Here is a 22,509-nt window from a genome sequence, read left to right on the forward strand (position 1 = left end):
CATCTAAATATTATTTCTTTTTCATTCGATAATACAAAATCACCTTGGAACAGAATATGATTTCTCATATTTTTACATTTATTAAATGGTTATTATCTTTTACTTGAGCTTTGTTTAAACTATTTGAATATAGAGGATCAGACTGATTGGTTTACCTTATAAGACAATCTTGGATGGCTCAGTTGATTGAGAGCCAGGCCTAGAGTCAGGAAGTTCTAGGTTCAAATTTGGCCTCAGATATTTTCTAGCTTTGTTGTGACCCTGGGCCAGTCACTTAACTCCCATTGCTTAGCCCTTCCCACTCTTGTCCCTTAGAACCTATACACAATATTGATTCCAAGACGAAATGTAAGGATTTAGAAAGAAAGAAAATCTTAAATATATGGTTTTTTACTACTAGGTTATTATTATTAATAATAGGATATTAGGACATACTAAGTAGAGTGCCAGTTTTTAATTATTTTTTTCTCTTTCTTAAACAGAGGGGTATTACAGTCACTCATTGAAAAACACTTTCCAGCTCCAGACAGGAAAAAACTCTTTAGTTTGCTTGGAATTGATTTGACTGCTCAGAGTAACAACAGTTCACCCAGAGATAGTCCTTGTAAGGAGAATAAAGTCAAGAAACGAAAAGGTAATGCTTATAGGACATTGGAAAGTAATAAATAATCTTTAGAATCAAATAGTCCTTAAAACTGGAGCTATTCTGAAAGCTTTCTTCACAAATGTTAATCCTAAAACTTTATAATGTACTAAATACAATTTTTAAAACTCATTTGGCAAAAAAGTAGGCTTGAACCTGTGTCATCATCCTGCCAGTAAAAATCCAGCTTTACTCACTTGGTTTTTAGTACATTGACTATCAAGGATGTTTTCTAGTGACTCCAAGAGATCAGCCTTGCCTCCTTAAAAGCTGTCATGAACTCTTAAAATTTGAAGATCCTGGCAGGATGGAACTTTTAGAACTAGCTGTGAAGAGAATTGTAGGAAAACAAATTCATGTATCAAGTTATCACGTTGTTGACTTTGTATTTCATAACTGTTGGCAGGACCTCTGAAATCCAAAATCCTGATAATCCAGCCACGTTTCACATAGATAGGAAACATACTTTACAAAGCAAGCACCAAAGCATTATAAAGTCCTCCCATTGTGCTCAATATCTTAGTGTCAAATACCCATCATTTGTCCTTTTATTAAGCCTATTTCTTTTTCTTTTTTCTTTCTTTTTTTTAAAATTTACTTTTAGAAAAATTTTCCATGGTTATATGATTCAAGTTCTTACTCTCCCCTCCACCCACTCTACCCCACCCCCCTCAGCCAATGCACATTTCCACTGGTTTTTACACATGTCATCGATCAAGACTATTTCCACATTATTGATAATTGCACTGGGGTGGTCATTTAGAATCTACATCCCAAATCATATCCACATCAACCCATGTGTTTAAGCAGTTGTTTTTCTTCTGTGTTTCTGCTCCCACAGTTCTTCCTCTGAATGTGGATAACATTCTTATAAGTCCCTCAGAATTGTCCTGGGTCACTGAATTGCTACTAGTAGAGAAGTCCGTTATGTTAGATTTTACCACAGTGTATCCATCTCTGTGTATAATGTTCTCCTGGTTCTGCTCCTTTCACTCTGCATCAATTCCTGGAGGTCTTTCCAGTTCATGGAATTCTATTAAGGCTATTTCTTAGCAACATGGCAAATAGTGACTACCCTTGCAGTCATGGACATATAGGTTCAAATTTGCTGTCTTAGAAGTACTGGCTTGTGTGACTTCACACAAATCACAACCTCTTACTGCTTGTGACAACTCTCTAGTTACAGATAATGTGATCTCTGTTATTGGTGGGAGTTTAATGCACCCATGGAATGACATGTCTGGTCATCCCCCACCAAAAAAAATCAACCATTACTTTTGATGAGTAGATAAATAAGGATTTATAGCCAAAAATTTCCCAGTAGATCTTGTTGCCATCTGCATTAGCAGACATTGTGTTCCTCTACATGTTAACCGAGAAATGAAAATTACTTAATTTTATTGACCTTGCCATTGTTGAAACATATGTTATCATTAAAACTGGTCAGTTTGTTGAGCAATTTAAAATGATTTTTAGCCTTTCTCAAAATTACTTGTTGATCATTATTTAGGATTTACTATTTCTTGTCTTAAGATGAGTATGAAGTTTTCAACTTAAATGGATTTGTCAAAGAGAAACTTCTGTATATCTGGATGATATACCAGCACATAGTTTAATGTGGCTGACATTTGGAAACCTCTTTTAAAATACTTCAGTATGGTAAATTATTTATTAAGATTCCATTTCTCTACAAATATACATGTGAGTTATTTGAGGGTAGAGGCTGCTAGGCACATAGGTTTTTAATAAGAAAGTACGTGTTGGTTATATCATAATCTGATTTGAAGAAAACTTGAGTAAAATTATGTTTATCATGGAAAATTTATTTGAAATAATCATTTATTAGCATTAAATATTGAATCTGGTGTTGGGGAATTAAAACTCATTTTGTTTCATGATGCAATATAGGAGAAGAAATTAGCAGAGAGGCCAAAAAAGCACGGAAAGTTGGTGGCCTTACTGGAAGCAGTTCTGATGATAGTGGAAGTGAGTCCGATGCCTCTGATAATGAAGAAAGTGACTATGAGAGTTCAAAAAATATGAGTTCTGGAGATGATGATGATTTCAACCCATTTCGGGACGAATCTAGTGAAGATGATGAAGATGGCAAGTTTACATATTCTTAAATCCTCAGTACATTTAAAAACAATGTTACTATGTTGTTTGAACTTTTTAAAATGTAATCTTTGTTCAAGGCAATAATATAATAGAGAGTAACGTTTGACTGTAGAGTTTTGTTTGACCTAAGTGTTTTAAAAATAGAACTTTTACCAGTAGCCTGTGTATTATAACTGCTTAGCCATAAGCTCATGTGATGGGAACAAATTTAATTTCACTTAATCTGTGAATTGATTTCTTCTCTTATGTTTAGATCCTTGGTTAATCAGAAAAGACCACAAGAAAAGCAAAGAGAAAAAAAAGAAAAAAAGTATTGATCCAGATTCTATTCAAAGTGCCTTATTAGCGTCAGGTCTGGGATCAAAACGACCAAGTTTTTCTTCTACATCTCTTGTCACTACTCCTAATAATACACAAGGTATGATTATAATTTCTCTATAGAGGAAGTATATGTAGTGTTTTAAGTATAATTTTTTAAAAAGATTAATACTGATTTTACTTATTGACTTTCAAAATATAGCTAACAGTAATAGTAACAGCAACAGCCTTGTAACAAGTCAGGATGCTGTTGAAAGAGCCCAGCAGATGAAGAAAGATTTATTAGACAAATTGGAAAAATTAGCTGAAGATCTTCCTCCTAATACATTGGATGAACTTATTGATGAGCTTGGTGGCCCAGAGAATGTGGCAGAGGTAATTAAGTAGCTCTCCAGTGAAGACTCCGCCTTTTTTTGTATCTTGGTTTTTTCTTTTACAGTCTGGGGAATTCTTAACATTCCTTTTGGTGGGTCTTTCATAGTAGGAAGAACATTGGGTCTAGAGTAAAGTGGGTGTGAATCCTTCTGTATCTTGAGACAAGTGATGATTTCTGCCCTATGACCTCCCCCTTTTTTTTCCTCTCAAGCTGGTTGACCCTTTTTTTTTTTTTTTTTTTTTTTTTTTTTTAAACCCTTAACTTCTGTGTATTGGCTCCTTGGTGGAAGAGTGGTAAGGGTGGGCAATGGGGGTCAAGTGACTTGCCCAGGGTCACATAGCTGGGAAGTGTCTGAGGCCAGATTTGAACCTACGGCCTCCCATCTCTAGGCCTGACTCTCAATCCACTGAGCTACCCAGCTGCCCTTGGTTGACCTCTTAATTCCCTATGAGCTCCTTCAAAGTTGATGATTAAAAGTATGGTCCTTTTTACTCAGCAGTCTTTTACCACATGGTCTCTCCTGCCTCAGTTGAAATTAACCATTTTGTATTTATCCAGATGACTGGACGAAAGGGGAGAGTAGTAAGCAATGATGATGGAAGCATCTCTTATGAGTCAAGGTCTGAAGCTGATGTTCCAGTGGAAATTCTGAATATAACAGAAAAGCAGAGATTTATGGATGGGAATAAGGCAAGTTTCTCAGCCATCATTTTCACCCAGGTTTAAAGTACTCTCGATATACAAGGCACATTACTTAAATACTCAAGGGATGATTTTTATCTGAACAAATTTTACTATTGTAAATATGGAATATGGCTCAAGTAACAGTAGTAGTTATGTTTTTTTCAGATGATAATTTAACAACTGTTTTCCTATGAGTCCTTTAAATCATTAGGGTTGATACTTTTTATGCCTTTGTCATATTTTCATTTGATATTATATAAAAAACCAAAACTGTTACTTTCCCTTTAAGCTTCATATAGAAAATCCAAGACTGACTTCTCTAAAAGCATGTTACATAACCATTTTCACTTTTGTCACTTAAAGTTGGTGATCTGATTGAACTGATTTATTAAAGATAATGTGGAGTCCAGAGCACCTGGGTTTGGACCCTACCTCAGATACTTGCTTAGCTCAGTGATCCTAAGCAAGTCACTTAAAATTCTAAAACATCAATTTCCTTATATATATAAAATACGGATTTTTAGAAATGGGTTCATTTGGGTCAATTGGCATTATATATGTAGAGTGCTTTGCAAATCTTATACCACTGGTTTTTTTGTTTTTTTCTTTGTTTTAATTTGCCATGGGTATAGTATATCCAAATTCCATTTACTAGAAAGCTGTTTTCACAGTATTGTAACTGACAAACTTGGGGTGCTAATGGGACTATTTTATTCTTGGAGAGATCTTATTTCTTGATACTTTTTTTAAATTCAAGATTAGATAAGTACTAAGCTCTTCATCAACTAGTTGTTATTGTATCTGTAATAAGAATGATCAGAAAAAAAGTAAAAATTTCTTTCGCACTAAATCAGAGTACCAGACATATGTAATAGCATCAATTAGGGCACTGAATATTGCATTTAAAAGCTTCCATGCAATTCTTTCAAGGACGAATTTATAGGAAATAAAAATTATATAACAGTGGAAATATGATTACTACAGAAGAAGCTACTCTCAGAATTCTGTGGACACCTCAATACATTGATGATCATATCTTTTTGAAGAGGAAAATGCTATCTTTTCTAGAGTGCATTTTAAGAGAAAATTCTTCAACTTTATTTGAAGAATATATGGTTATATCAGTTCTTTAAGAAAGTTATTAAATATTAAAGCTGTCTTGATATATCCAGTTCAGTCATCCATGATGTCAAAGCAAAAATTTGAAAGTACATTTCTCACAGAAATGCCCAAGAATGTCAAATCCTTAATTTTTTTTTTTTTCACAATAATGTTGGAAAGTTATTTACTGAAATGGAACTTGTAAAGATTATTGCTAAGAATACTCCTGAGATTTATAGCAGCTAAACCATAACTTTAATTTGCACAGTTTAGAAAGAGATGTGAAAATATCAAGCAAAGTGACTCCTAAGAAGAAATGCAAAGCCAGTCTCTTGTTTCATGGTAGTGAATGAAGAACACAGAATTTTTACTGAGGATGCATGTACTGTAGGAGAATATTGAAAAAGAAACCAGCTATAAATAATGCCACATCTGCTCCATTATCAAATATAAGATTATTATCTCTATTTAGTGTATGCATTATTATAATCCATCTTTCTGAATTCTTAAAGGACTAGTGAAAACTTCCACACTTTAAAAATAATAAAATCAGTTTATTATTTTTTGATGGCACAATTTGGACCAAAAAAACAAGTTGTGGATGATTGAGGAGGTGTATTGTTTTATAATCTGAATGAGAAAAAATGCTCTAGCTTTTTTTTTTTTTTTCAACCCTTACTTTCTGTGTTAGAATCCTAAATGTTTAGATCCAAGGCAGAAAAGTATAATGATTAGGCAATGGATATTAAGTTTCTTTCCCCAGGGTCACACAGCTAGGAAGGTATCTGAAGTCAGATTTGAATCCAGGACCTCCTCTATCTCTAGGCATGACTCTCAATCCCCTAATCCATCTCATTGTGTCCTCTTAGCTGTTTTTAGTTTAAAGTAGATATGACGTTAATTATGAAGTTTCTGAATATTGTTATGTATACTTTGAAGTTAAGGTTTAATAAGTGCCACCAGATTCTTGTGGAGATTTTGAATTTGGTAGTTCCTCATTGAGTATTCAGAGTATTCAGACATCCTCCTTTTGCTTGCAGAGATCTTTTATACTTTGTGTTTATTTGTTCTAGAATATTGCCATTATCTCAGAAGCTGCCAGTTCAGGTATTTCATTACAAGCAGATCGACGAGCTAAAAATCAAAGGCGAAGAGTACATATGACTTTGGAATTGCCTTGGAGTGCTGATAGGGCCATTCAGCAATTTGGTGAGTTATACTGTATTTTACTTTCAAGTAGCAAAATTCTTAAGGTAATAATTATATTATTACTCAGCCATTTTGGATTGCATAGAGCAATAGTGTCAGGAACATTAATTTTTATATTTTAGCTTATGGTTTCCTAAGTCAAAGTCAGGAGACTGGAGTTCTCACTTGGATCCTCTTACAGATTCAGCTCATTACAGCATTTTAATTTATTTACTTAAGTAGAATATTTCTACCGAAGGAATAGTGTTTCCTTACCCCTTAGTTATTGTGTTGATTACATCAGAAACAAATAAATCTTAGGTTGAGTTTTTTGCTTACTTTTTCAAGTCTTACTGAATACTAACTCCTCTTGAAGTTAAGACTAGACCTAATTATCTTAAAAGATAATTTATTTTTTTGTTTTTAAATATATACAGGAAGAACTCATAGATCAAACCAAGTTACTGCTCCAGAATACGTATTTCTGATTTCTGAATTGGCTGGAGAACAAAGATTTGCATCTATAGTTGCTAAAAGACTAGAGAGTTTGGTATGTTCCTGTGAAGACATTTGGGGGCGTGGGGGAATTAATTTCAATATGGTGGATTCTATCAGTCTACAATGATTCCCAAAGTGGGCGCCACTGCCCCCTGGTGGGTGCTGCAACGATCCAGGAGGGTGGTGATGGCCAAAGGTGCATTTATTTTTCCTATTGATTGCTATTAAATTTTTTTAAAAATTAATTTCCAGGGACGCTAAGTAATTTTTTTTTTTTTTTTTGGAAAGGGGGCGGTAGGCCAAAAAAGTTTGGGAACCACTAGTCTACAATAAAAGGAACTACTGTCCTATGATTTTGAAAGTGTGTGTTTTTGGTAGGGGGCGCTCACACATGGTGACCGAAGAGCAACAGAATCTAGAGATTTGAGCAGGTTCAACTTTGATAACAAGGTAGATTTTGCTTATAATCTTATGGGGCGGGGATCCCACTTTATTTTAACAAAATTAGTGAAGTCAATTTAATATGAGAATAATATTTAATGCTTAAAATAAGATTTTCATTTTATGCCAAGAGAATGTATTGTTAAAAGCATATGCTTAGTATTAAATTATATACTATAAATTATAATTAATGTAATATGTGATATATAAATATGTAATAAAAATATAAATTAGGTTGAGTGGTAAAATTTCATCTGTTTTCAGTTGTAGTTTGAGGGCAACGTAAGAGTCTAAATCTTATATTAAAACTCTTCTTACCTACTTATGCTGCATTGACTTGTAATTCTCAAAAATTTATGATGAAGAGCCTAGAATTTTGAGAATTAATGACATCCCTTTCAAAATAATTTGGAAGTTCTGGTCAGTTATACATGTTACATCTCTGATTAAGAGGCTCAATAATATGTCACATACCAAAATGCTAATTTCATATAAGATGTTAATGCTTACAGGTTATTTTTCCCTTTTCTTTTCCCTCCAGTATGGTAGAAATGCTTTGGAAATTGTTATGAAATCCATTGTGAACCTCGATTCCCCAATGGTATCACCACCTCCTGACTATCCAGGAGAATTCTTCAAAGGTAAAATTTTATTTATAGTAGAATTTAGATAACAAAAAATATAAATTTATTCCATTTCAAGTGGGAAAAGTTTCCTTAAAGAACTAACACAGAAATTCCAAGTTTAAAGGCTCTCTTATGCAAATTTAAACTATACCAAAATAAAGATTACCTTCCCTTTTAATACTATTTGAGTGAAAACAGCAAATTAATATAATAAATTTTTTTATCTCATTAATCAGTTCTTTTTGAATTCTACCTGAAACAATTTTATTTGTACAAAAACCTTTTAATTTTCTGTAATCAGAATTTGGCATTTGATCTTTCATAGTCTTTTATCATTTTGCCAAGAACTCTCTTCCTTGTCTTCGTTAGTCACGAAAGTTATTGCCTTTTTTCTCCTAATTTTATTTCCCTTGACATTCTTGAATTTTGTAAGGTAAATTAATTTAGAAAGCATTTTCATTAGATAAGCACTGCCCAATCATGAATAACAATGATCTCTTTCTCTGTTAAACTATTTTGTTCTTTTTTAATTTTTAATATTTTCCCATGTTTACATGATTCATTTTCTTTCCTTCCCCTCTCCCAGAGATAACAAGCAATTCCCCTGGGTTGTACAAATATTATCACTTGATACCTATTTCCATATTATTCATTTTTTGCTAAAGAGCAATTTTTTTAAAAAGCCTAAACTCCAAAGCACATACCCATATATACATGTGATAAGTGATGTCATGTTTTTCTTTTCACTTCTCTTCCCATAGTTCTTTCTCTTAATTTTTTTTTTAATCCCTTGTACTTTGGTGTATTGACTATAGGTGGAAGAGTGGTAAGGGTAGGCAATGGGGGTCAAGTGGCTTGCCCAGGGTCATACAGCTGGGAGGTGTCTGAGGCCGGATTTGAACCTAGGACCTCCCGTCTCTAGGCCTGGCTCTCAATCCACTGAGCTACCCAGCTGCCCCCCATAGTTCTTTCTCTTAATGTGGTTAGCATTCTTTCCCATAAGTCCTTCAGGAGTGTCTTGGATTGATCCATTGCTGCTAGTAGTAGCAAATTACATTACATTAGATTATTCCACAAAATCCATGTTTTTGCTTACTATGTACAATGTTCTGATTCTGCTCATTTCCCTTTTCATCAATTCATGGAGGTTCTCCCAGTTCATATAGAAAGCCTCCAAATCATCATTCCTTACAGCACAGTAGTATTCCATCACCAACAGATACCACAGTTTGTTTAGACATTCCTCAATCAAGGGACACCCCTTCTTTTTCTAATTTTTTGCCATCACAAAGTGTGGCTATGAATATTTTTGTGCCAAGTATTTTCTATTTTATTCTTTATGTTAAAATGATTTCAATATATTTCATAGAATCAGGTATTTTTTTTACTCGGAATTTCTAAGGTTCTATAGATCATATGTGTAAAAAGTAATAACTTTGTTTCTTCCTTAATTGATTATGCTTATTTCTTCAGCTTCTTTTTATTGTCTTATTGCTATGACTAGCAAATTTAGGACTATGATAAGGTCATCTGCTTTGCCCCAGTTCTTATTGGAAAGGCTCTTAAGGTTTCACCATTATATTCATTGATCTTCATTGATACCTGAGAAAGAGAGAGGGTGTGGTATGGTGACATTTTAGTCATTGAGAGCAGCTCTGTGGCTTAGTGGATAGAGAACCAGGCCTGGAGTCTGGAGGACCTCGGTTCAAATTTGGCCTCACCTCCAAAGTGGAGGTGGAGACACTTCCTAGTTATATAACTGAGCAAGTCACTTAACCTTTTTGCTCTTCTGCCTTGGAACTGATACTTACTATCAATTATAAGACAGAAGATGGTAAAGGTTTAAAAAAGGGGGGGGGGGCAATCATTAAATTTCATTCCATGAATCCTGAATGAGAGTTAAATTTTGCCTCTGCTTCATTAGCTTCTCTAGTTCTTCTTGATATGGTTCATTGGTTATGTGAGAATATTGATATTCTTATTAGCTCTTTTCTTGAATGTTTTTTCTCTTTTGAACTACTATGTCTTCATGTATTGTAGTCCCTTTTGGAATGCAAAACCAGTTTTCTTCTTTCCATCTTTCTCTTCATTTTCAAGCTTGCCCTTTTCACTGCAAGCCCTTGTTAGATACTGTCCCTTCCCAGGTCTTGTTTTTATGTTAGACAACTTGTTAAAGTTCTGCCCTAGTATTTTAATGTTTTCACATCTTTTATAAGAGTAGAATCTTTTCTGAATTATATCTCTTTTCTAAATAAGCTTATTGATGATTCTGGGTGCTTTTAAAAATTCCTAGCAATTGTCAAATGTTAGTACTTTTTGAACTTTGCCTAAATTATGTTCTTTATTTTTTGATCAGAAGAAATAGCTGTCTATGTTCTAACTCTGAAATAATCATGAATCAAAAATAATCAACATTTATCAGTTCACTTTACCATTTTGTTATAAGCTTCTTCATCTAACCAGGCATATTTGAAATTTCCCTAAAGAAACTTTTGAATTCCGTGGCTATAATTTTTTTCTCATTTCACTGTCATTTTCCAATGGACAGTCAAAACAAAGCAGTGTGTTTGTCATATCTAACAATTTCTCATTTCACACACATCTTTCTGAGAGATGAGAAAACTGCTTCAATGTCAGGTCTTTGAAGTCACTATTGATCCACCCAGTGACCAGCACATTATTGTGGCCTTCATGTAACCTTAGCTCTCTCATTTCTGTTTAGGCACAACTTTACAAGTTTCACACAACTTTACAAGTTTCACTGAAATCTTCATGTTGATCATTTCTTAGGGTGAAATAATTCATCAGCTTCATGCCATCTCTTTTTTTTTTAGCCATTTTCTAGTCCTTACTCCACTTGACTGCCTCTCCTTTATTAGATGGGCACATTGTAATCACTACGGGGGTAAATACAGATCTAGTTTTAATTGCCTGGCTTGAAAATGAAGAAACAGGTAGAAAGATTCAGAGTAAGTGGATTCTGTTCCAGACTAGCGTTAACTAAACCTAGTCACAGAAGGCCAAAATATCATTCCATGTTTGTTAAAAATCTTAGTCTCTTAGCTCAAACATATCAGAGTATGCCTTTTTTTCCCTTTTTTTAAACTCTTAGCTTGTCTTAGAATTAATACTATGTATTGGTTCCGAGGCAGAACAGTGGTAAGGGCTAGGCAGTAGGAGTTAAGTGACTTGCCAAGGGTCACACACCTAGGAAGTGGCAGGTCAAATTTGAACCTAGGACCTGCCACCCAGCATATGCCTTCTTTTGAGTATTACTTGATGTGGCTAAACAAGTAGGTGGAGATTAGAAGGTTGTGTTGGGAAAATGTTCATGACAATTTAAAAACACAAATGTTAGTATGTCTTTCTTGAGATATTTTTCAGTGGAGATTTTTGTTAATTATCTCATTTTCTCCATTATTCTTCTCGCCTCCCCCAGAGCCATCTCTTATTCTCATATATCAAATATTTTTAAATATAAAAAGGGCAAAGATCAATAAACATAATTATTACATTGAGGATGTCTGAAAAGATGTAGAATGCACATGTTTGAAATTTATTTTTCACTTTTTTGGTGACTATTCTTTGCCTTTCCATTATTGTAGTGACTGTATATATTTTCTTAACTCTGTATCATTCCATGTAGACCTTTCCATGCTTCTCTCTAGTTATTATTTCTTACAACATAATAATTAATATTACATTACATTTTAATGCCATAATTTCTTTAGAAATTCCCTATCAGTGGATGATTCCAGTTCTTTGCTATCACGGATAGTGAGGGCTACTAAAAATGTTTTGGTGCATAGAAATACTTCTTACCAATGGCTTCCTTTTTCAGTTTTATTTTCAAACTAAATATTATCACATTTAGACAGAGTCCTGTGTGAATTACATTATGTATCCAGATTTTTTCCAGAGCTACCATAGTACCGAAGATGGAGGCTACAGGGCTCTGGGATTTTAGAGCAATAGTAGATGTGGATGGCCTGTGGTTAGGTATTAACTTATCAAGGATGCAGATTACAAGATGTTTATTTTTTTATTTTCTTTTAGATGTCCGACAAGGATTGATAGGAGTGGGCCTTATAAATGTAGAAGACCGCTCTGGAATTTTGACTCTTGATAAAGGTACTTCTCTTGACTTTGTTTATATATGTAAACTAGAATTCAGTATTTTAAGTTAATAAATATTTCTGAAAACAAAAGATGTACATTTGGCAAATGCTTTGGGAGAATCCAAAATTAAAATGTCCTCATCTTAAATTTTAAGTTTTCTTGTGAATGAGTATTATTCCATTGTCTTCCTATAAGGTATTTTCAGATGAGAATGGGGCGGTGTAAGAGTTAGGGAACTACATATGAGAAAAGAGTCAACTTCAAGTGGTTCCTGAAGAATGACTAATATATATTTTGTCCCTTATTATTTAAATTAATTGGGGATTTATTGTGACTTCCTTTTCAGATTACAATAATATTGGAAAATTCCTAAATCGTATTTTGGGTATGGAGGTCCACCAGCAGAATGCCTTGTTTCAGTATTTTTCAGACACACTTAATGCAGTTATACAAAATGCCAAAAAGAATGGTAGATATGATATGGGTATTTTAGGTAAGTAAGTTCAAAATGAAATGATTATTTAATGTTGCACTTAGTGTTAATTTTTTCTTAAATTAATTTTGTTATTCTTTTAAAGATCTTGGTTCTGGAGATGAGAAGGTGAGGAAAACAGATGCTAAGAAATTTCTAACTCCGGGATATTCAACCTCAGGCCATGTTGAACTTTACACAGTAAGTGTAGTATACACATGTATGTTAAGGTTCAATTTAATACATAGAGGAATATCCCTTGAAGTATTTATTTGTTTAAAGCGTTTTTGGTATCTCACAGTAATATTCATGTTTTTACCTTGTTTCTCTCATAGATCAGTGTAGAGAGAGGAATGTCATGGGAAGAAGCCACCAAGATTTGGGCTGAACAGACAGGACCAGATGATGGCTTTTATTTATCGCTGCAAGTAGGAAACTTTAATATAAGTGTGAATAACTTTGAGATGGGACTGATTTCTTTTCTGGCAGTATCATTTGTTTTTGTGGCAAGACAAAACAAAAAACATAATGAGCTATGACTTGTGTGCTAACTAGTGTCCGAATACTAGGGAAACAAATAATAAGAATATCTCTACCCTAAAGGAGGTTGTAAACTAATGGGGAAACATAATACACAGACAGGAGATTAGGAAATGAGGGTTGGATAAGGACCAAGGCTGAGACAGAGTGTCAAAGTCTAGAAAGTTAGAAACTCTGTTGGAAGTGAGCTAGGGATTTTCAGTCATGAACCCCTCCAAAAATAGTCTATTTTTTTTTTTTAATAGCAGAGCAGAACAGAGGGTTGGTACAGGTTGAGAAGGTCACTGGCACTGTGGGATAAGAGGATTGGTGAGGCACAGCCAACAATAAGGCCCAAAAGGGAAAGTCATTATACTCTTGACCATATCAGAATCAAAATTTCAAAATAGAAATTGAGATCCCATTGTTTTACAAATATCCCTATTTTCTCTCTGGAAGCTTTAAGTGGCATAAATTTGGGGCTAAAGTGACAGTGCTGGGAACTGATTTGTTTTGAGGAGAGCCATTGTCCCTAGGATAAGAAAAGAGTTTATTATTCTTACTGATTGACTAATTAAATCTCTAGTGAGACAACACCTCAGAAACCTTTCCCTCTTCCTCTCCCCATGTCCGAGAGATTAGGACCTAGAAAGAATCCATTTCTCTGGAATGACTGACTGCTAGCCAGCTGTACCCTCTACAGTGGTACTTAGCCAGTAGTATTTGAAGTGGGGTCAGGTCATTGGATTATGAAAGTGTCAGATAGCTTGCTGGAAAGAACCAGAATTATAGACTGGCAAATGATGATGAAAGCTAGAGGATAAGTTGATATTTGCTTTTAGTTTTAGTTTTGCTTAAACTAGCCAATCAAAAGAAATTTATTAAAGGGTTCATTTTGTGCCAAGCACCAGAAATACAAAGAAAAGCAAAAATAGTCCCTGCCCTCGAAAAGCTCCTATCTTAGGTTCTCAGCAAACATGTAAACAGTAGAAGAATTTATGTACACATTCTTTTTGTGGTGTGTTCTTGAAGGCTGTAGCCAGTTAAGTACAAGGTCTTGAACAGACTGAAGCTAGGTATCATTAGACAGGATTCACCTAGGACCTTGGCAACCCATGAAACAAAAGAGAAGAAATGACCTTCAGTCTGCTCTTACTTATTTGGTAGTGGCAGGAAAAGGAGTAGCAGATGCTCATAATCAGTCAAAATTTCATTTGGCTGTTGATCCTCTAAATGTGAGGTCTTTCTCTAGTGATTAACAAATGAACATGTTTAGTTCTTGATATAAATAAAAACAGAAGAAAGATGGAAGATGATTCATAGGTTCTCCTTAGAACAACAAAGAAAGGAGTCAGTTTTATTTGTATGTCCAAAAGCTTCAAGGAATATCTTTGCACGAGACATTGTCATCCTGTAGTGCTACACTAATGAATATTTGCAGAAAGATTACCATGGTAGTAATAATTGGTTATGCCCCAGTCCAGTGGAAAACAGTGTGGAGACATTTTGTGAAGAATATGCTAAAATCATCCAAATAATCACTGTACTACTTGTTCCTAGAAAATGCAGATACCCAGATGCTTCCTTCCTAGATTACTTAGAGGACTAGTCCCAATCCTAGAGAAGACCATACATGAAACAGTCCCTTTTATTAGAGAGGAGATGTTATCTAGCATAGCTGGTTAGCACAGCAGCTAGGCATTTGGGATAATTGCAGTATAAGCAACTAAAAGGCCAAAGTCGTTTTTAAAAATATGAATAAATGCACATATTTTATATAAATGAAGTTTAACTAAATTTAATGCATCTTCCAAATTTGGCTTCAAGGATCAATGACAGTAGAACAAATAGTTGCCCTAAAATATTATAATGATGTATCTTGACTCTTTTGTAGATAAGAAATAATAAGAAAACTGCCATCCTGGTGAAAGAAGTGAACCCTAAAAAGAAGCTTTTCTTAGTTTATAGACCAAATACTGGGAAACAGCTGAAATTAGAGACTTTGGCTGATCTGAAAAAGAAGTATAAGAAGGTACTTTTCTTACATGTTTATGCATGTGTTTGGAGACTTTGTGAGCTTTCCTAAGTAATTTATTTTTTAAATGACAATTCTGGTTTTATTAAATGTATGAAGTGGTCACAAGATGATTGAGATTTTAGAGTAATAAAGGCACCTTAGAAGTCATTTTGTTCTACCTATTTTTACAGATGAAGAAACTGAGGTAAGACATTTTGCCAATGGTCATTCAGTAATTTCAGATTATAAATTCAAATTATTTTTTATCTATTGTGGATGCTGTGGTGCCAGCACGTTATATACCCTGGAGCCCTAACTCTGCATTTTACATTGTGACTGAAGTTCCACTAATTGCTGGTTTGGATGCTTTGGAAAGGGTACTTGAGAAGAACATTATTATTTTCTAATACTGACAATTTAATCTTTGATAAATCTCCTTGGAGACATCAATTAATTCAGTTACCAGTATCTACCATAACTTTTTGTATGGCTAAAATAAAGAAAGCTATTTCTCACATCTGTTACATAGTGGTTAATCAATAAACTTTTTATTAAGTATCTACTCTGTCCTCATTACTCTGCTAGACGTTGGGGATATGCAAACAAAACAGTCCTTCTCTCTAAGAGTTTTCCCTCTAAGACACAGGAATCAAGAAAGGCTTCATGTAGAAGGTATTGTTTGAGCTGAGTTTTGATGGAAAATGAGAATAATTGCTACTATTATCCAATAACAAATTTTATCTTATTTTTGCAGGTAGTTTCAGATGATGCCTTGGCTCACTGGTTAGATCAGTATAATTCATCTGCAGATACATGTACTCATGCATACTGGTTAGTATTTGAATGATTTTTTGAATGTTTAATAATGAAATAGAGTTTTTAGTAACATGACTAAATTAATTTTATTTTTTACAAACACTCAATCTTTGCTTTGTCAAATAGTTTAAAATATTAAATATTAATTTTTACAAAGGCAGACTTACACATTTTTTTCCTTTGTATATCCCCAATGTTCCAAATAGATTTTATGCCTAATGCTCAAATTTCAGCTTTTCCTAGTCATGGAGAGGAAATATATCATCCTATTTTCCAAATTTCCTTTTTTTTTTTTTTTTTTTTTTTGGATTACTCTTGTGATTTAAACCACAACTGAGACATAATCCACACAGAACTGTGAATTTTATTAATTAGTGCTTAAGTAAATGAATTTGCATTAAGAATAAAACACCAGCATTTCTAAGCTATTATATGTTGAATTTTATTCTGCTAGGTGAATAAGTTGCATTTTCTAATGGGGATGAGAAAACTTTCCCCTAGATTACTATGTATATTTAAAATTCATTGGTTTCTACTGTTTCAATTGTCTTAGCAAGGTATCTTTTATGCCCTAAAATAACCTGCCAACTTGGGAAAATGTGGCCCATTTTGTGAAAAGTGATAGGATAAAATAGGCCTAATTTTTTTATCCACTATTCATTTTTGGGCAGATGACTTGCAGTGAGCAAAACATTTCTTTGGGAAAATGGTACTGTGTTGAGTGTTAAGAAAATCCTCCAGATTTTACATTGAAAGAAACTAACCTAAAAATAGGCCTTCTGGTAACAATTTCTCCTTTTTTGAATGAACTAAATGCTATAAGTTGACTTCAGTGCTTTAAGGATCTGAAGTGTTGTCATTGTGGGTCATCAATATTTTCTCATCTCTTCTGCACTGGGCTAGTTCCTAGTCTCTGAACAACCCTAATCTTTTAATCTACTCTTTGCTATTAAAATGATATTCAGAACACTGATTTTGAACTCTTTCCTCCTGTAATTTTATTATGCATTATTAACCATTCAGCTTCGCACCTTGATATTTACCATAGGGGCACTCGAATCAAAACTAGTTTTTCCATTTTTAGATAACTTCTCATATTTCACAATTTTATGACTATACATAATCTTCCACTGGAGACTGAAATTATCTTATATCTTATTTGAATTGCTTTAGTTTTACTAATAACGAGTGTTTTAAATAATATGTTATTACTTGTTAGGATAATAGCAGAAATTGCAAAGCATTTATTCAGTAATGTTAACATTTGGAATAATGAAGGCAAAATAAAATGACCAAATAACTAAAGGAGTTAACTAAAAATTTGTTAGTCCCTTTTCAAGTAACCAATACAAAAGAATGGTTATTTTCTAAGTTTGGATATGAGAAAAAGATTTGTTCATATTAAAACAACTGTTGTTTCAGTAACATTATTGTACATATAAAGTATGAGGAGGGGTGGAGCTAGCTGAGTGTGGGGTAGATAGAGATCATGCATGCTTCAGTAAAATGAAAGAAAATGGAAGTTCTATTATGTATTAATCTGTTTCCTTCTTTCTACCTCCTTTTTTCCCTCCCAGGAGAGGCAATTGCAAAAAAGCAAGTTTGGGATTAGTTTGTGAAATAGGTCTTCGATGCCGCACCTATTATGTTTTATGTGGTTCTGTGCTGAGTGTTTGGACAAAAGTTGAGGGAGTTCTAGCGTCTGTCAGTGGCACAAATGTGAAGATGCAGATAGTTCGGCTACGAACTGAGGATGGACAGCGAATTGTGGGTAAGTTTTATTTATATTGCTTACTAATTATTGCTATTCTACAAGGTATAAAAGAAAACCCATTGCTTTCTGGCTTTTTAATTTTAGTTATTTTTTAAAATAACTGCTCCAGAGGCAGCATGAGGTAATAGAGCACACTGGCTTCTGCTTTCATTCCTTTGACACATAGCTGACTTTGTAGAGAGACCCTGAACAAGTCACCCACTACTAGGAATAACAGAAGGAATTCCTGCTTGGATTTTCCCTACAGCTCTTTAGCCTTAGGTCCAAACTACCATGTAAAAAGCCCCCAAAATGAACTTTTATCTCCAGCCAGGTGGTAAAATAACGGAACTGAAATCACAAAAACCTAAGTTCAAATCTGAACTCTGTCATTTATTAGATATGTGACTATGGGCAAGTCATCCAACCTCTTTGTTTTAGTTCCCACATCTATAAGGATAATAATCGTGCCTACTTCTCTGGATCAAATGAAATAACATATATAAAAGGACACTTTGCATTTATTAATATTATTATGTATGATGCTAGCTGCTATTATCACTTTTTTTCCAGCTAATGTTGCCATTTGGCCCCTTTTTTCTGCTTTTCCTGCCAAGTATACAATAGACTCCTGGTAGCTCTGTACCTCTTCTGTGATAGTTGGTGTACTGATCTCCTGTCTCCCTTCTCCTTTCTGAGCTAGTCTTAATATAGTGTGGAATGGAGACACAGTCACTTTTGGTTCCACTAATTATTCCCTGGTAAAAGGCATCATAATGAAGAGAAAGTGTTGACTTTGGAAGTTTGAGGAAATGTCATACTTATTTGCACTTTGATTTCTCTGGGCTTCTTACTCTTCTGTAAAATGAGACTAATGGTACCTATCCCACCAGGTGGTGAGGCCTGAACTTGAAAGCACTGTGGAAATTAGCTTTCTTTTATTGTGGTTCTCAACAAGACAGGAAAGTAGTAGTTCCATTGCTGTCTTGGCAGTTGCTGTAGTCTTTGGGCCAAATAGACCTTAAATGTGCCAATTAGAATTCAGATATCACCCAGAAAAGTGATTTTGCTACTATAGACCAGTTTGAGGTCTTTGCTCTTGTTGAATTACAGTGCTACCCAGCCTTGAAGAAGAGAATCCTTCCTCTTATTGTTGCTGAAGAGATAAAATAGCATCTCCATCATCAGCTTTTTTAGGAATTGTGATCTTTGGAGGAAATCATGATTGGTTTTTCTTTACTTATTTCTGTTCTACAGTAGATTCTTCTCTCTCCTTTCCCCCTCCCCCCCATGACTAGTCAAACCCTATGAATTTTTCAAAGCCAACCTCTGGTTTATTTCTAATTACAGGTTTGATCATTCCTGCAAATTGTGTGTCTCCCCTTGTAAATCTTCTGTCAACATCAGACCAGTCCCAGCAACTCGCAGTTCAGCAGAAGCAGATATGGCAGCAGCATCACCCACAGAGCATCACCAATTTGAACAACTTGTAAAGGAATAGACTACAGGTTTTGACATGGATGTTTCTGGAAAAGCTATCCAAGCATATCATTTGCATAAAAATCAGGGACAGATTCCAAAGAATTTTTTCAGTTGCGCTCTCTCTGATAATATTTTGAGAATGAGGAGGTACCTGGAAAAGATGGCCAAACTGAGACTCAGCGATGCTGACGGTGGTGCAAATGTCCTTCCCGACATAGGCTTTTCCTCTAGTCCTACAGTACTTAACTTCCCATTTGCTTTGACTTTGGGCAAGCCGGGGTGTCTTTTTTTTTTTTTTTTTTTTTTTTTTTTTTTTTTTTTTTTTTATGGACTGTTTGTCTGTTTGTTTTTATTTCTCAAACTAAGACCACAATTCGTGTGAAAATGTGTGGGCTTTCCCAAACTGGCTTTACCTTGATTTTGTCCTTCTGCGCTCAGGGTTTACGCAGGACATCCATGCCATGGCTGGGAAAGACCTCCCAAGATGCATGTCTTTTGAGTCTATAGAGAAAATCTCTGTTGGTTTTTCTTTTCAACATGTAAAACAGGTTTAGAACTAAGCATGAAATGGAAATGGTTGCATATCATGCATTCAGGTTCTTTCCCAGTTTTTGTTTTGACAGTGCATGTCTTTGAAAGCATGCCATAAAGCAAGACCCCACCAGAGTTAGGGAGCAGAGAGAAAGTCAGTAGTACATACAGCTGTGGTTAGTGTATTGTTAGAGAGCTTAGACCCAAGTACTGCTTTTCTCCCCTCCTCCTCTAAGGCAGAGTCCACCACACGGATGCCCTTTTTTGTAATAAAATTCTTAAATTAAAAATTAGTTCATTGTAATGTATTAATATTCCTAATGTGCTGCAAAAACGGCTCAAAGCCTGTTTTTCTCAAGATGGCATTTTTCCTTAATTGGAGATGGTTATGGAAACTAAGTGCAAATTGACCTCTATCTCGCAAAACAATCCTCTCTTTATTTTTTACTTCATTAATGTAATTTAATTTGTCACTTGTAAGATAAAACCTTACTTGAGCTGTAAACTAGACAATGGGGAAAACACTTGAGGCTTCTGCTGTATGTGCTCTTTGTTACCCAGTAACTTGAATACTGTTTAATATGTTGTAAGACATTTGTAGAGTTTATCTGGAGCTGTTTAAAATGGTAATGTACAAATGTGAATAGTCACTTATCTATAATATGGGTAAGTTTTGTTTTGCTTATAATAGTAAATGTTTATAACAAGTGAGGGACAATGTTTGTCTTTTTTTTTTTTTTTTTTTTTTTTTTTTAATTTGCTTGCACAGGTTGCACTATTGAAAACTTTTGAGATTGTATAAACCTGTCCAGAAAGCTACAAGACACCAAAATCTTGTAGATGTCAAATAAAAGTTATTGTACTAACAAGAAGTGGCCTCTTGCTTAGGCAGTCATCCCTTTTAGCAACTAGTTGTACTTTGGCCAGCCTACAGAAATAAGTGTTGCCTCAGCACTCCATTTAGTGGTCTATTCCAGTGTAAATAAGCTTTTCCTGCTGGGAAGTGGTGATAGGTGGTAGCACACTGACCCATACTTGGACAAGGGCAGTTTCCACATTGTTTCTTTTAGTCTTCTGGCATTGACCTGAAGTAGAGAATTTGTCTTGGTATAAATAGTTAGGTGCTTTGGTGGAGTGCAACCATCTATCTCTTTGGTGCCTGGTGTATTTTCTTTAAGCTCATACTTGGTTACTTGGACATTTCATCTGAGTTTATTTAACATGCCTTCTAATGGTATTAAACTGAGAAGAATGATCTGTTCTCTTTTGCTCATTTATCTGATTGAATAAGTCTTTGTACTCAAGTGATCTCTTAGGAGCACAAGGACCTGAGCTTCTGCCTAGCACTAGAGTGCTAAGAACAAGAGGGCAAGATTGCCCTATGGGGGGTGATTGCAGGGCCCCAGGGTAACTAGAGATAGAGATTCTGAAATAAAAACAAACTCTTCCAGCAGAAAGACACTGTAAAAAAGTAGGCCTCTGCTGGCTCCTGGCCAAATTTCCAAAACGTTTTTTGTTTCTTTGATGGTGGTTTTTAAGTAGATCATGTTTTCCTCTAAGGCAACACTAGAATAGATCTTCAGTATGTTGTTAAGTGACACTACATAGTTGCTGTATTTAAGTTTACTCTTGAAGCAGTTAATCTTGCTGCAAAGGGATGTGATTTGTGATAGTGTTTCTCGATTTCTCTGTAGAATGGTGTGTGTCTGTCCGCACACACATAAATATACACATACATTTTTTTTAAATGACCAAAAAATTGTCCCCTGAAAATGTCAGTAGTAGGTAGATGATCTGATGATTAGTGATGCTGAAGGTTCCAAATTTGAATCCTTCTATGTGTGGCAAAACAGAAAATCTCAACTTTTGCATCCAATAACTTTTGTGTTATACTATAATGGTGACATTCAGGTAGATCGGCCTCAAGGGGGTTGGTAGATAGGATCCTCAGCCCCCTTGGTAAGATTTGATTTCCAAAGTCTTGAAGTTAGATGAGTCCTTTCTTAGCCATAGCAGCTCAGCCTACCATGTTTGGAGAGGAACAGTTATTTTAGCCTGATTGCTCTTCCTTTTCACCAGCATGATATTGAGCTTTGAAGTATTCATGTCCTTTTAAAAAACAGAATTATGGTTTAGGGTGTTTAGAGCTGTTTCCACATTTTTGAATTCCAGACCAATACTCCTGTGGGGAGGAAAAAAAAAACCAACCCAACAACTTTTAGATGCTTTTCTTAAATTTCCTCATTGCCAGAGAGGTCTGTAACTTAGTAGTCAGAATATCCAAATATGCCAACCAGTGATTCATATTTATAAGAATATTAACAAAACATCTAACAAAAACACAGCTTCATTTCCCCCTTTACAATCTTAGACATCATCATAACTTATATTTAATTTTCCAAATAATTTCTAGTTATCCAACTCCAGGTATAAGCTTTCTAGACCCAGTATATTAGTTCACAGCTGCTGTCAGAGGCTAGTAACATCTGGGACAAAAGAAGGCCACTACCTTTAAATTGCACAGTATGAAAGTGGTTGCCAGTGGACAAAAGGATACTTTCTACCCAACCATCATCTCTTCATGTCAAGACCAAGCTGAATATGTATCAAGGTGGCTAATTTAGATGATTAAATTGGATTGGGGTTGAGGCAGTGAAGAGAACAAGTGTTCTCTAACCTTGACTTTGGTCTTTTGGCAGGCAAGCCAGGGACTGCCAATTTAGTAAGGAGAAGAGCCCATCTGTCCAAAGAGGTGTGAGGTGTAAGGTGCCAGCAAGGAGCTTGGGAGGGAACAATCCCAGAACCCT

General features: G+C 34.8%; 1 protein-coding gene across 3 annotated transcripts in view; it reads left to right on the forward strand.

The window, feature by feature from the left end:
- SBNO1 (strawberry notch homolog 1) overlaps positions 1 to 19,457 on the forward strand; it is a 36,570-nt gene extending 17,113 nt beyond the window's left edge. For 2 of the 3 annotated variants that reach the window (XM_044673168.1, XM_044673174.1), the window contains 17 exons: positions 483 to 634; positions 2,552 to 2,749; positions 3,015 to 3,179; positions 3,282 to 3,454; positions 4,014 to 4,145; positions 6,314 to 6,449; positions 6,866 to 6,978; positions 7,305 to 7,376; positions 7,909 to 8,008; positions 12,050 to 12,124; positions 12,459 to 12,605; positions 12,691 to 12,785; positions 12,920 to 13,012; positions 14,998 to 15,135; positions 15,875 to 15,951; positions 17,514 to 17,707; positions 19,040 to 19,457. In XM_044673168.1, the coding sequence (XP_044529103.1) occupies positions 483 to 634; positions 2,552 to 2,749; positions 3,015 to 3,179; positions 3,282 to 3,454; positions 4,014 to 4,145; positions 6,314 to 6,449; positions 6,866 to 6,978; positions 7,305 to 7,376; positions 7,909 to 8,008; positions 12,050 to 12,124; positions 12,459 to 12,605; positions 12,691 to 12,785; positions 12,920 to 13,012; positions 14,998 to 15,135; positions 15,875 to 15,951; positions 17,514 to 17,707; positions 19,040 to 19,182 (2,203 nt within the window). In that variant the 3' untranslated portion in view covers positions 19,183 to 19,457. Of the gene's footprint in view, positions 1 to 482; positions 635 to 2,551; positions 2,750 to 3,014; positions 3,180 to 3,281; positions 3,455 to 4,013; positions 4,146 to 6,313; positions 6,450 to 6,865; positions 6,979 to 7,304; positions 7,377 to 7,908; positions 8,009 to 12,049; positions 12,125 to 12,458; positions 12,606 to 12,690; positions 12,786 to 12,919; positions 13,013 to 14,997; positions 15,136 to 15,705; positions 15,760 to 15,874; positions 15,952 to 17,513; positions 17,708 to 19,039 lie in introns of those variants that run through there. The other variant, XM_044673180.1, reaches the window with a different exon arrangement.
- The last annotated feature ends 3,052 nt before the right edge of the window (positions 19,458 to 22,509 follow it).

This window comes from Gracilinanus agilis, chromosome 1 (genome assembly GCF_016433145.1).
Source record: "Gracilinanus agilis isolate LMUSP501 chromosome 1, AgileGrace, whole genome shotgun sequence".
Lineage (NCBI taxonomy): Eukaryota > Metazoa > Chordata > Mammalia > Didelphimorphia > Didelphidae > Gracilinanus > Gracilinanus agilis.